At 47.9% G+C, this 14,091-nt stretch overlaps 2 protein-coding genes and 1 long non-coding RNA gene across 7 annotated transcripts in view; 2 read left to right on the forward strand and 1 right to left on the reverse strand.

Moving 5' to 3' along the window:
• Nucleotides 1–3,067, reverse strand: part of LOC147994786 (uncharacterized) — a 141,536-nt gene extending 138,469 nt beyond the window's left edge. The window contains exons 1-2 of the mRNA XM_087659540.1: nucleotides 2,928–3,067; nucleotides 1,245–1,913 (exon numbers count right to left, since the gene is read on the reverse strand). Of these exons, the coding sequence (XP_087515666.1) occupies nucleotides 1,245–1,913; nucleotides 2,928–3,067 (809 nt within the window). The remainder of the gene's footprint in view (nucleotides 1–1,244; nucleotides 1,914–2,927) is intronic.
• A 2,392-nt stretch (nucleotides 3,068–5,459) lies between these two features.
• Mkln1 (muskelin 1) overlaps nucleotides 5,460–14,091 on the forward strand; it is a 311,316-nt gene continuing 302,684 nt past the window's right edge. The window contains 1 exon segment of the mRNA NM_001429298.1: nucleotides 5,460–5,584. The gene's annotated coding sequence lies outside the window, so the exon portion shown is untranslated.
• The window catches only part of Vamp5l (vesicle-associated membrane protein 5 like), a 174,337-nt gene continuing 165,705 nt past the window's right edge, over nucleotides 5,460–14,091 (forward strand). For all 5 annotated transcript variants that reach the window (NR_190449.1, NR_190448.1, NR_190446.1 and 2 more), the window contains 1 exon segment: nucleotides 5,460–5,584. This is a non-coding gene — a long non-coding RNA (vesicle-associated membrane protein 5 like).

Consider the following 14,091-nt stretch of genomic DNA (forward strand, 5'->3'; position numbering starts at 1 on the left):
ACACTAGCCTTTAAACCTTGGTCTCAAATATACTTACCGTGCCCACCACGCAGCCAAACGTTATTTGGTGGCAGTCATTAGTATGCATATTCAGAGTTCTTTAGGCCACAGAAGACGATGACAAAGCAAATGGTCACAAGATTATTAGAATTATAACTGTTTAGGGAGAAACTTGACTTTAACGTGTTATTTGGTATGGCCTTAGGTTATCAGCAAGCACATTTTCCAAACAAGTACCGGAACCCCCACATCTCGCCGTTCCCACCAAGATCACATAAACGAGAAACAGACCAAGGAGGAAAAAAGGGACATCGGTAAAAAGCAAAGCTTCTATATTCCAGAGTGTGTGTGCTTCCTCCAAAATTTTCACGACAGAACTTTTCAGACACTGCACCCAATGAGGGCAACTTTGTCCACATCCAAACTGTGACCCACCATGTCGTCCTTATTTATTGAGCATTGGTGGGACACAGGTGCTCCCTCTGGACGCGTATGTTAAACGACAACAAACATGAAGATATTCTGAGGAATCCATCCACCTGTTAACTTCAAATTGCTAGGAGCGCCCCCCCCCTGCCCCCTTCCTCCACAGAAAACTTCTAGAACAGGTAGCCTGAAGGCATTATACCAAATGGTTCTCCCGTCCAAACAAAAGCCGGAACAACAGAAATCCACGTACAGAAACTCAGGCCCTCAGGCTAACGTTCACTGTTCCTAGGCTGTTCACTAAGGTGAAAGGTCCCTCAAGCAGTCCCAAGTAATGATTTCAAATATAAACTCTGGGACCTGCTCCCATGAGCACCAGTCAGGGAGTCCTCAAACATCTCCTCTGCCAGAACCTCCAGTGCTTCCATTCCTCCAAATGTAAAAACTGTTACTCCTCCAGGTTGTCGCCATGTTTGCGCAGTCATCCTGTCTGGCACCTAAAGGCCCCATTTAGTGATAGATCAACACGTTAACCATTGTGGCTATTTTTCACTCTTCGATGCGTAAGTACAGATGACTCAACAACTATCTAGCCTGTCAAGCTGGCTACCTATCAGTTTTTATTCCAACTGCGTCACAATCACTGGAGAAGAAGGAGGTGAAGAAAATGGCCCTCAGTCCAGACTCTTATTTGGATTTCAGTTCCCTAACTATGAGAGTGGGTATCGGGGTTAACTCTAAAGCTCTCGGGTTGATTACACGGTACAGCCTGGATGAAGAGCCAGATGGGTACTTCTGTGTTCAGGGATATAACACACCTGCGAGGTCCGCTGGATCCCTCTGTTGAGTCTCCGGCCCGGAGGAGGAGGGGTGGAGGGGACAGCCGACTGGCAGGGATGCTGTGACGACGATCCCAAATACTGCTCCTGGGGTGCAACTGCGACCAGCCCCACAAGACTGTACCTCTCGGTAGTTTTCGGACAAGACTGTTCAGGGTCTGCGACCCTCCCCCGCGTCCTGTTCGCCGGCGCCCAGCCCCTCTCGCGGCCGCGGCACGTGACTCGACACGCGCCAGCTGCACGCGGGCTCCATCAAAACAAAAACAGAGGAGGCGGGACGGGCGGGGGCGCGCGCGCGCTCTCGCCACCGCAGCCCGTCCGCCACGATCGCGCGCCTCCGCTCGGCCGGGGGCGGGAGGGCAGAGGGCACCACCCTGTTTACCCGGCCCTGAGCCGGAAACGGTCTCCGGGGAGCGGGCGCGTGAGTGCGCACCCACCCACCCGCGGCGCGGCCCTGCGTGGGCAGTGAGCAGGGGCCACGGCGGCTGCGTGTCACCCCCGTCACGACTCTTGCTACGCACTTCGCCCCCAGCCTTCAGCTCGCGAGCTGCTGCGGACCCCTCACGTGGCCGCCTCCTCCCTGACACGCCGTTCCGAGCGAGCCGTGGCTGCGGACCTAAGCGCTCCGAAGTCTTGTCCCCACCCCGCCTCGGACGTCACCCGCCTCGGACCACCCAACCCACACCTTCCGCCCCGGGCGCGCGCGGGAGGGGGTAGATGGCTCCAAGCTGTCAGAAGCCTACAGTGTGCCACATGACGAAGCTCGCCCTCGTCCTCGCCACTCACGCAGCAGCTTCGCTGCGAGCTGAAACAGACATATTTGGGGGGGGGCTGTCTTGATATTTCTCCACTGGTTTTAAAAGCACCCCCCTCCCCATACATAAGCGTTAGACTCGGTTCTGCCTACGCACTCTTTGCCTCCCCCACGGTCTCCTACCAAATCCAAGCGACTTACCAAATCCAAATGCCCACCCTACACACCTGCTAGGTGACCTGCCTTCTGGAACCCCGAAGCCCCACCCACCTCGCCTGTGGGTGCAACCTGTGTTGGGGGGGTGAGGCAACACGATCAGGTAGTGACAGAAAGAGGGGAGACAAGCACCCCTTTTTACCCACCCCCACCCTCACCCCTCATCTGGAACAAGAGGACTCATCCTTCTTCCCTCCGCCAAAATAATAGCTTAAGTCAAAGCTCCGGCTTCCCAGGGGCTGCCTCTCCCCCCCGCACCCCCCAAGAACCAAAACGTCGCGTCCCTCCCAACCGCTCGCCCCCAGCCCTTACTTCTCGTTGACGGCAGAGGTGGGGGGGCGTGGGAGCCATGCATGAGTTGCCTCTAGGTTCGGGATGTTGGTCTCCTCTGAGTGAAGAGGTGGGATCTCGAAATGGAAACAGTCCTCCCTCCCCCCCCACCCCCCCGCCGGTCCCTCCCCTCCTCCTCCTCCTCTTCGTCTGTTTACCTCAAGTTTGAATTTTATCTGCGCAACATTAGCTGGAATGCGGACATTGAAAAAAAAAAAAAAAAAAACACTCGCTCTCAACCCGGCAGCAGCTCCGGAGGAGCCATGTGGCATCAAGCCACCGCAAAGGGGAAAAAAAGTGCTCTTAGCAACACAAACATGGCGAAATAGCTCCGACATGCCCGTTTCACGCAGCAGCCCTACCTTCCTTCGCTCGCCCGCTGAGCATCCTGGCCAGCAGCCGCAGGCCCCTTGCGGGGGGCGGTAAGGGGGCCTCGGGGAGTGCGAGGGTGGACGTCAAAAGAGTCCACCGGGAAAATAGCTCGGATGACGCGCCAACCCATTTGCCTCACCCGGAGTGCGGGGACGCCTTTTCCACCCCCAAGGTGGGAGTCGAGCACCCAATCCAGTCCCCAAGTCCTGCTGGACCCGTTTTCCCCACCCTAAAGAACTTACCTTGAGGCTGAACACTGCGCCGCTTTGCTCTCTTTTCTGGTTCCTTCCTCCGGAGCCAGGAGGAAAATGATGCGCACGTAGATTCCGAGAGCGTATTCTTCTAGAATTTTCCCAGGATGGTGGCAGGGAGCGATGGAGACTCTGAGACAGGTGCGGGGCTGCCGGTTAAAAGTTGCTCTGCGCACGGTGGGTGGCAGGGTCCCCGGAGCGGGCGGAGGACCCCCACTCCCTGCCCCCGGCGTCGCCCACTTGTCACGCCAAGCTGCTGCGTGCGCTCGGCTGCAGAGGAGGTGGTGGCGTAGTTTCTCTTTCTCCCACCTCTTCTCACTCACTTGTTTTGTAGCCGTGGGCTCCCCTAATGCTTTCCTCTCCACAATGTTGTTTCATTATATCATGTCCATCATGTGACACCGGAGAGGCCTCTCTATGGAAACTTAAAGGGGCTCCCACGTGACTGCAGCAGCAACAACAGCAGCAGGACCCGTGGCGGCGGCGCCGGCCGCAGCGTTTGTACCACCACCCACCGGGAGCCCCTCGAAGCATCCCGAAGGGGCTTGTGGCGCTGCAAAAGCCCAGATAAGAGAGCCACTGCATCCGGGAGCTATGGCGTCGGTGCGTGCGTGGAGCCAGTGCTCATTACACAGCAAGCGGAACAGGAGCGTCCTTAAATCCTTTCCTGCAGTCACCAAGCCCACGCTCTGTTAAAATGACATTTCGTGGTTCCTACTTTATTTTCCCCCAAGAGCTGTGAGTTCCCTATCAGGCCTGATTAAATTTTACAAAGTCAAAAAGGAAAGCCAGATTTGCCCTCTCAGTGAGCTCACTCTCAGATCTTGGTAAAACAGAAAGAAATGCCAGAAAATAACAACCAGAATCGGGCATTTGGTCCATAATTACCATCACTACCAGTTTCGGAGCTTTCTGGAATTACATTCCTCCGGTAACTGTTGATGATGCTCTCAAGAGGCAAAATGTAACGCAGTTTTTTCTCTTCCGCGGCTACATTAGGGCTTTGTTGCTGACAACAGTAAAAACTTGTTTGTGTCAGGAAGTGAGGTACGAAGCCATGACCTGTAAGGTACAGACAAAACCAAAGTGGCAGTTTGGGTACTACTTTTCTGACCACATTCTTCCAAATGGTGACAAGATGACTGCTGTAAAATGCGTGCTTGGTTGGAAATAAGATGATCAGGAAAACATGTTTATCCTTTAATCATACTGTACATGCTACACACTAGAAATTATACATATATATGCATGTGTGTGGACAGAGCGCAAGCATACATTTTCATGATATTCTAAACCACTAATTCTGTCCCCACTGCTAGCATTTAACTTAAGTATTAACGTTTAAAGGCGTATTCGTGTCTCGTGATGTACAGGAACTAATAGTTTGAAGTACTTAGTCTTACTGACTTGAAATGTATGTGGGGGGGGGTCTACTTAGAACGGCAGTTCTCTGTCTCTACCTTTTTATGTACCATGGGAATCGCCTATAAATAAATCTATGACAAATTGCTATTTCTCTGTTGGTTCACTCTCTTCCTTCTTGATGAGGAAAACTAGACTGGCAGAATTGTGAAAAAGAAAAAGAAAACACTAACTCAAGTGACTGACGAGTGGGGATGGGAGAGGTTCTACCTTCCGGCCTGGCCTTGATTGCTGTCTTTCTAAATCACTTATAACTCTTAACACCCATCCTTTTGGCCTTCCAACCTCAAGACTAATTCTTTCATCCTTTTAACCCTCTTTTGCCTGGACCTCCCAGCTCAGACCCTTTGCTTATGCACCCAGCTCAGGCCTTCCCAAATACTTTACCCCAGCAGCAGCAGCAGCAGCAGCAGAAGCAGCTGGTTCCCTTCTCAGCAACTCTACCCCCTTACCTCTTTGACCTCCTTTAATCTCCTCCACAGCCTGGCCCTTGACTTCACAGATTCGTCTTACCTTTCTTCACCTGAAAGGGCCTGCCCTTTACTGGGGTCTCCTTTACCCCTCCTCTCTGGTCCCATCCCTTCTGCGGGCAAGCCCCAAAGCATTCCTCCACGGCTCGGCCTGGTCAGCTTGAACCACATTTTGTCGGCTTGCCCTGGGCAAAGAAGGAGTTTATGGTACAAAGTGGGTCCAAGACTACCACTGGGTTAGACCCCTGCCTTGCCCCATCCGCCCCTGCCAAGCCCTGGTTGCGGCGCTTCCTGGGCGGATGGTTTGGACTTGCTGCTGCAGCTGCGGTTCTGCTGTGTCATGCAAGAAGGAGGCGGCGGCGGCGGCCGGAGCTGGAGGGGGAGGAGGGGAGGAACCTGATCCTCGGTAGCGAAGGGCTGGAGGCAAACACCGAGCTCCCCCTGAGTCGCTTGGGAGCAGGGAGGGTTCTGCTACCCTGAGGGGCCCTCCCCGCGGGGCAGAGGGTAAGTGGGGCGGCGCAGGTGGTCGCCTTGGGAAGGGAGCGCGCAGGGGGGTCAGGTGGGACGGCCGGACCACTAGGAGCTACCCGGGCCCCAAGGAGTCAAGTGCCCGACTAATAGCCTAGGCCATAGAGATGGTCAGCCAGTAGCAGCAAGAATAACTATTTGCCTAATGACAGTTGTCCCTAGCTACACGATGGGTGGAGTTGTAGATCCCGAACTCAGGACCCAGCTAGAGGCAATGATTCAGGGTTGCAGGAACTTAATCCCAGCAGCCCTGGCGCTGTAGAACACCCTTGAAAAGCAAAGGCCAGCACACCCCAGGTTCCTCTAGCCTTTCTGGACTTTCTGGGTTGTCTTCTTCAAATCTAGGGGAAAGGCTGGGAAACCGGCCCAACCCCACTTTAGCCACAAAAATAACGCTCTTGGCCAGTGGCCCTGGACAAGCAGCCTCTGGTGCAATTAAACAATCAATAGGAAAAAGCCCACCCTCCCCCCTCCTCCCCCCTCCTCCCCCCTCCTCCCCCCAGGCTCCTTCGACCAAGGTAATTCACAGGGCTTAAAGGAGAAAGAAAATGTGGTATATTTTGCCCTATCCAAGCCTTCAAGTCAGTCTGCCACTACACAAATGGCCACCTGTACACTCCAGGGTTCACCCTGCCTTCAGAGGGATGCTTCTAAGAGACACAACAATATTGCCCCAGGTAGCAAGAGAAGACCACCTTAAACTCCCGACAATTTCACCTCCATTCCCCTTTTCCACCCCCAGAAGAAGTGGAAACCTAGACTTGAGAGCAATAGGAACATTTCTCTTTTCACCTGCCTGCAGTCTCAGGACAGCTATATTATTATTATTATTATTATTATTATTATTATTATTATTGATAATTTATATTCCTTTCCATGTCCCTACTGGAAATCTTGAGAAGCACTTCCTGAAACGTTTTAATGTCAGTCATACATTTAGAAGTAGGGGTTGAGGGGATTAACGGAAAGGCTAATGACTGTCTCAAAAGCACATGCGGTTGCTAGGGAACTCAAGCTCATCCCGCTCTCTAATCACCAGTGTGTTACAGGGAAATCAAACTGCTCCGGGTGTTATTAAAATGAATGGCATTTGGTTAAAGGCTTCTTTGCTTATGTTGTAGCATCCTGGATTATTATTGATTGCCTCACACCCACATACCTTGTTTTCCTAATTTGATTTCTGTATTTGCGTCACTGCCAGGGACACTCAGACTAGACCAGTCAGGTTCACTTCCTGTTTCTCAGAACTGGTTTATATTTGGTCTCTGTGCTCTAGCTGGTAAGACGTTATCACGCTGATCCTCTTGGAAAGGAATCTTCGCTTTCCGTTGACAACAAATTATCCCAATTAAATGCTAATTCTTGTGGAAAACGTCATTGTAGGAGGGTTAAGGCACTGCCAGGCTACTTTATTAACCATTTGAGAAAGCCATTCTTGACATGTAAAGCCAAGAAAAACCCATCCCTCTCCCCCCCACACACCCCGCCCCAAGAATCTCCATTCCTCAGCTTTGGAACTAAAACAAACTCAAGACGAGAAAATATTTAAGTATGATATTTCCAAAATGAAGCATAAAAAAGCACACATTGAAACTGGAAGAATCATTTGACTAAATAAGGCATAGAACTGAATCCATTCCAGGCCCAGGAAGGACAAATAACCGTGGGTTGGCATTGTGGCCCTAAGAGTACAAAGTGTGGTTACAAGGCTACTTTACAAATAGGAAATCCCATCACCTTGTGAACTAAATGTCTCTTTTACTGATTCCCCCTGTGTCCCCGATAAGGCAGCCTTGCTTTTTATAGTTTTGCTTCGAGTTCCTTTCACTTTGCAACAAGAACCTCGTCAAGGCAATAGCAGACAGATAAGACTATGTAAATAAGTGGGCTCTGATGGAGAAAATTTGTTTGCTGAAAAATAGAGGACATATGGCATTGAAGAAAGATTGCTTTCCACTTCTGTGCACGGGATGAGCTTGGGCAGCCATCTTGGGTCTTGCAGGTCCGAGTCCTTATGGAAGCTTAGTAAAAGATCTCAACATTGCTTTCGATTCTAAGTTTTAGCTGCTAGATTGTTTTTAAATATGCATTGGTGTTTTGCCTTCGTTGCCTATCTGTGTGAGGAGATGTTTATCTGCATGAGAATGTCAGATCTCTTGGAACTGGAGTTACAGACAGGTGTGAATTGCCATGTGGGTTCTGGGAATTAAACCAGGGTCCTTAGGAAGAACAGCCAGTGTTCTTAGCCACTGAGCCATCTCTCCAGTCCCTATTCGATCTGTCTGTCTGTCTTTCTTCCTTTCTTTCTTCCTTCCTTTTTTGCATTCAACCTTTGCATCCATACCTAGCTGTAAAGATTGGGGAATTGGGGGGGGATGTTCATGTAAAAGGTGATTTATAGTTAATACATTGAGTTTTAATGTCAGTTGCCACATGAGTAAGATCTACCTTGTTTCTTGTGCATTCCTTCTCTCTTCACCTTGTAGTGATATAGAAGCAACAGTCTAAAAGGCACAGAAGTTTGTGAGACCAGTCAAGGGCCTTGCAGTTGCTCCAGATGCAGTTAACCCGAAAGCCGCCATCAACAAGTTGGTGGGATGATGGAGGAAGGGTTATCCAAAAACAGTTATCAGCTGGATTCTGGTGGAGTCATACATCTATGTGCACATGCTTTAATTAGCAACAGACAGAAACATGCCCAGTTGTCATTTAGAACCCCTCAAATTCAACATATTAAAAAGAATACCGTGGAGAAATATGAGATTTGTGCTGGAACGAAAACTCCTGACTTTGAAACCCAACTCCGTTACTCAATTCATTATTGAGTGCTTGCTGTGGCCCTAGAAATACAAAGACAAATAAGACACGGCCAATGGCCCGCAGGCTCTTCTGCCATGATGAGACACATGACAATGCAGATGGCCTCACAATAGTGAGATGCCACCTACAGGGGAGCTCAAAAGGAGTTGCTTAGCTTCAGAAGTGAGTAAACCAGCCAGAGAAATACAGTGAAGGGAGCGATAGTCCAGACCCACCCCACCCGAGCAAGCAAGAATTTAAGGTAAAAGGGCACACTCACGGACAAGCTGAGCCTAGAGGACGGTGTTCAGGAAGTAAAGGATGCTCCACAAATATTTACATTGCATGAATGCATGGCAGGAGTCTGGAAGTATAAACAGGCTTCTGTGTGGTGAAAGGCTTTGTCTTCCCAAGAAATTTATCTTGAAGACGTTGAAAAGCTGTTGATTAATTGTTTTAAATATTTATTTATTTATTTATTCATTTATTTAATGTGTATTTATGTGTGCCTGAGTGTATGGATGTACAGCACTTGAGTATAGGAGCCAGAGATCAGGAGACCCCATGTCAGGTATCCATGGAGCTGAAGTTACAGGCAGTTATGAGCCGCTATGTGGGTATTGGGTACCAAACCTGGGTTAATTTAATTAGTTTTAAGGAACATTCTGACATAATCACATGGCCACTTCAGAAAGCTCTCTGCTGTTGAGATAATTTGTTAGTGACACTGTAAGCCAGGGGATTAGTCAAAAGGTTGTTTCAGCATCATAAGAAAAAAAAAGAGGAGGGAGAACCTCTCAAACTAAGACAGCAAGAGAGGAAATAGAAGGGATTCGATAACTAACGCAAGTGAGTCTGATTGTTGATTTTCTCTGCATGATTGAGAAATGGTGGCAGAATCATGATTTAGGTAAATAGGATGGCAGGGTGGTAGGGGTATCAATCACCAAGAGAGACCTTAGGAAGAAAGCGGGCCAGAGAGCAGGACCTTAGTTTAATGTTAAACCTACTGAGGTGAAGTGTCTGTAGGATATCAGAGTGAAACTGGGCACTGCTTGCCGTGGGGGAGCTGAAACTCAGGAGATATCTGTGTTAGTGTCATCAGAGGAAGGGGGAGTCCATAGTTGCACATGGAATCCCCCCAAAAAGAGGGTAGAGAAGACAAGAAGCACCATGGCAACGCCATTGAAAAGGGCAAGGAAGGAAGGGTGTTAGGGAGGCACAGAACAGATGGAAGGGAGACGGAACAAGGAACTGTAGGTGTCAGACGATTGTGTGGATGCTCTGGGAGGACCAGAGAGTGTCGAAGATAAATGAGGACCGAAAAGCCCTTGGATTTAGCAACAAAGGTCATCTGTGTATTTGGCAAAAAGCATGTCAGTGGATGGGGAAGAGTCACTAGTCGGTGACGGATCGAGAGGGACATGAGAACAGAGGAAGAAGCTCAAGGAAGTTCTCTCCTCCAGGAAGGACTAAAGGGCATGTCGAGAGGGAGATGAAGGTATTAAGAAGAGAGTGTTGGGATTCATGGTCTGTGAGGCTAAAGATGTATGGTTAAAAAAAAGGAAATGGAAGAGAGAGAGAGAGAGAGAGAGAGAGAGAGAGAGAGAGAGAGAGAGAAAGAAAGAAAAAAAGAAGAAAATTAATTGAGACTGTTCTGGATTCTTTTGGGCTTCTTCAAATTAACTAGCATCATACCATCAATTACTTTACCAGAAAAATAATGGGTAGACTATCTTGGCTCTTCTGTTTCCCTAACTTGAACATCCATCGCATGAGGACTTAAAGACAGCTCGACCGCCAAAGTATTTCTTGAACATAAATGCTACTAATTTAAACCAAACCAGCATCCTCTTTCTATACCCATTCTATGCCTTTCTTTTTTTTAATTTAAAAAAAAAAAAAGAAATTAAAGACACAAGCCTCATTTATGTGTTCTTGAGCTGGCCTCAAAGTTGTGGTCCTCCTGTCTCAGCCTCTTGAGTGTTGAGATTACCCATATGTGCCATCCTCCCAGCTCTAGAACAGTTGCTCTCAACCTTTTTAATGGTGCAACTCTTTAATACAGTTCCTCATGGTATGGTGACCCCCCCCCCCCAACCATAATTATTTTCATTGCTACTTCATAACAGGACTTTTGCTACTGTTTGAAACTTAACATAAATATCTGGTATTTCTGAAGGTCTTAGGCAATCCCCTTGGAAGGGTCACCCAACATCCAGAGAGGCCACAGCCCACAGGTTGAGAACCACTGCTCTAATGGTGTTTTCTTATTCCCATGATTGATCTTGTTCTCTCCAGCATACCTAGACCAGTGATTCAAGCCAGGCATCGTGAGACATAAATCACAGCGTAGCATACGGTTCTCTCCTTAGATTCCCTCCATGTCATCCGCTTGCACTTGGAATACAGTCCAGGATCTTTTTCTGGCATTCCATGCCCTGTGCAGCATCCTAGACGAGCTCTCCAGCTTGATGATGTCCCTTCAGTTTCTCGTGTTCCAGTCCCACTAAGCCCCAGACAATTCCTTTTCCTGGGATACTCTTAGGATACATCTGGTTTTCCTTTGAGCATCATCTCCTCTTTCCAACCCCCGAAGTATTCTTCCCTAACCCCCTTCTAATCTCCGTGTGCAGTTTCTTCACAGTAATATTATGGAAGTCACACCACCTTTTGCTTTATTTGCTGGAGTTGAGAGCTTCTAAACTGAAAATTCAGTGGAGATTCTCGCCACACAGTTGGAGCTTAATCCTGTCCAATGGGTGTTTATAGAGAGGAAAGGGAGTGGCACATTAATAGAAATTAGAGAGACCAAGAGCCACCTTCCAGAGGCAGGTATGGTGGCACACAGCTGTGATCCCACCGTTTAGGAAGGTGATGCAGAAGGGTCATGAGATGAAGGCCAATCTGGGCTGCATAGTGAGACTCTTGTCTCAAAAGGAAAAAGAAAAAGAGAAACAAGTCAGCGTCTGATGTGTTGAAGAATGACCATAGATGATGACGTTGCTGGCTTTAGGGCTTCAGAAGTAGAAGAGTTTACAGCTCTGTGACCCTGGCACTGACATTCTCTGATCCTTGTGTTATAGTTAGAGACACTCTATGCTTCAGTAAGCTGTTGGGGGAATGAAGTCAGATGGTGTAGGTAATCTGATAAAGAGATCTAGCCAAGCTCTTTTAGGAAGTCAGGAATTCTAAGGGCCAATCTATAGTCTCCAAACGGGAGTGCCCTGTCATATAACTCTTGGTACTTACTTGTTCGAATAAGGAAGTGAGAAGTCATTGAGATGACTAAAGTCACTTGCTTCCAACCCTTATGACCTGAGTTTGATTCATGGTACCCACACAGTTAGAAGGAGAGAATCAACTCCTATAGTCATCCTCTGACGTCCATATACATGCCATAGCACAAGTGTGGTCCCCTCCCCGACAAACACACAAATAACTAAGTGTAGTAAAAAAAAATGACAAAATCATGACTTTAAAAAAATGGTCTGCAGTCATAGAACCCTTAGCTTTGATATGGTCATAAAAATACTAGGGCTTCTGACTGAACCTAGGGGTTAGTTACTTCAGAAGAAATCAGTAACCAACCCAAAGCTCTACAGGTGGGCAAAGTACATGACGAGCAGACTGAAACCAAAGAAATACAAAAGAGATTTAAAATTTGTTAGGATATCCCCCCTTGCTCTCTCAACACAGGGAGCATGCCCATTGCAAATGCCGTGAGATAAATTTTCAAGTATCTGGTGGTCTGGGCAGATGAAGAAGCGGCCGTGTTCTTAGTAAGAGGAAGGGCAGTGACCTCTGTGGAGAGCATCCTGGCAGCGTTTATCACTTCGAGCATATGAAACCTTTGACCTCCAAGTCGACTTTTATATCTTTACCCAAGATAGATTCACACACCTACTGAAAGATGACTCTTCCAGGCTCTTCACCAAAGCATTATTAATAGTCATTAAAGACCAAAAGAGCCATCGATAGACAAGTGCTTACCTACAGAACGGATTGGTAATAGGAGGGAAAGGTCAGCAGCTGTTAAAGTCTGTAAGACACTCCTGCCATGACCAGCCTCAGCTTAGAGAGGGGTCCTGAGAGAGGGGGTGTGTAGAACGGTGAAACAAACCTGAAGTCAATCGTGGGTACAAGCTGGCGGCCTGTGTTCTGCTTGAGATAGCTTTCTCAGGAGAGCTCCACAGAGCTCAACTCTCACAGACCAAGCCCCAGTCTTTGATTTACATTTCAGTTCAGTCATTTACTCCAGGTTCCCTTTTGATTATCCCTCCAATCAGCATTCCATGACCCCCCTGAGTCTTAGAAAATGACAGTGAGGATATTTTTTTATAAACATTGCAATTGAATTCAGAGATCTGCCTGCCTTCGCAAGCACAAACAATATGTTTAGCTGGGTGGGATCTCACCCTGAAATTTCCATTCCCACCACACCTGGGCCTGGACCTAAACTTGCCCTGTCCCAGGCTGATGTTGAACTCAGGAATCTGCCTGCCTGTATATTTCTGACAAGCTCATTGTGTCTCTGTTCTTTTAGTTCTGTGAAGCTCCTTACACAATTCATATTGCATCCTTTATTTCACATAGTTGAGAAATTATATATATATATTTTTCTTTTCTTTTCTTTTCTTTTTTTTTTTTTTTTCGGAACTGGGGACTGAACCCAGGGCTTTTCGCTTGCTAGGCAAGCGCTCTACCACTGAGCTAAATCCCCAACCCCTGAGAAATTATATATTTTTGAACTCATGTTTTCAGAGTTAGTTTCTACAGCCTTAAGGAATATCCTGAAGGTCATAGTGTTCTATCATTTTGCTGAGACATTAGACACACCCTCACTTTCTGCACTTATGTCTCTAATTATCATGGGGTCATTAACCTTAGCAGAGAGGACGTTCCCCAATAACCTTGGCAGGGAAATATTTCCCAAAGGAAGAACATGAAGTAATATTATATATATATATAAACAAACTTCATGCCCAGCCACTGTCAACACTCATGGAGGACCACACCCTGCTGGCTATGTTCCAGAGGCAGGAAACATGTCACATTGTCCCTTCCACATGGCCATTCAGTACACAGCACACTCCCCAGACATAGCGATGGGAACTGAGCATCTCAATACATTACTAAGTAACAAAAAATAAATAGGCAAAGAACAATACATGTATTTTGCTGCCCCCCCTTTTTGGTCTCAAACATGTTGTCTGGGTGAACATATCAAGGTGAACAGGCCAAGAACATGTGGAGAGACTAGTCTGAAGGATGTTTCAAAGACATGTGTGAGAAAAGATGGCTGCCAGGTGAAGAAAATGGCATGAAGGGGTCAAGAAATAGCCGAGGCCTACAGCAATGCTTTAAATGCTTTAATGACAGACAGGACACGGTGAGTGACGTAGAAAGAGACATGGTCACTGTCGCAATGGACTGGAAGAGTCTTCTATTATCCTAGAAGAGAATAGATGTGTGATCAGATGTGTAATCAGTCTCAGTGGCTAAGATGGGGAATCTCGCAGCAGCCACAGGGCTGAGGAGACAATTAGAAGTTCTGCCCCTATGACCATGTCTACCATAGACCTGGAGACAGGAGTCTGAGGCTCAGAAGAGCTACAGGAGCTTGGTATGCGAACTTAGGAGATCACCTAGGGTGAGCAAAAGTAAGATGAAATAAAATTTTA

Source organism: Rattus norvegicus, chromosome 4, assembly GCF_021556685.1.
Source record: "Rattus norvegicus strain SHRSP/BbbUtx chromosome 4, alternate assembly SHRSP_T2T, whole genome shotgun sequence".
Lineage (NCBI taxonomy): Eukaryota > Metazoa > Chordata > Mammalia > Rodentia > Muridae > Rattus > Rattus norvegicus.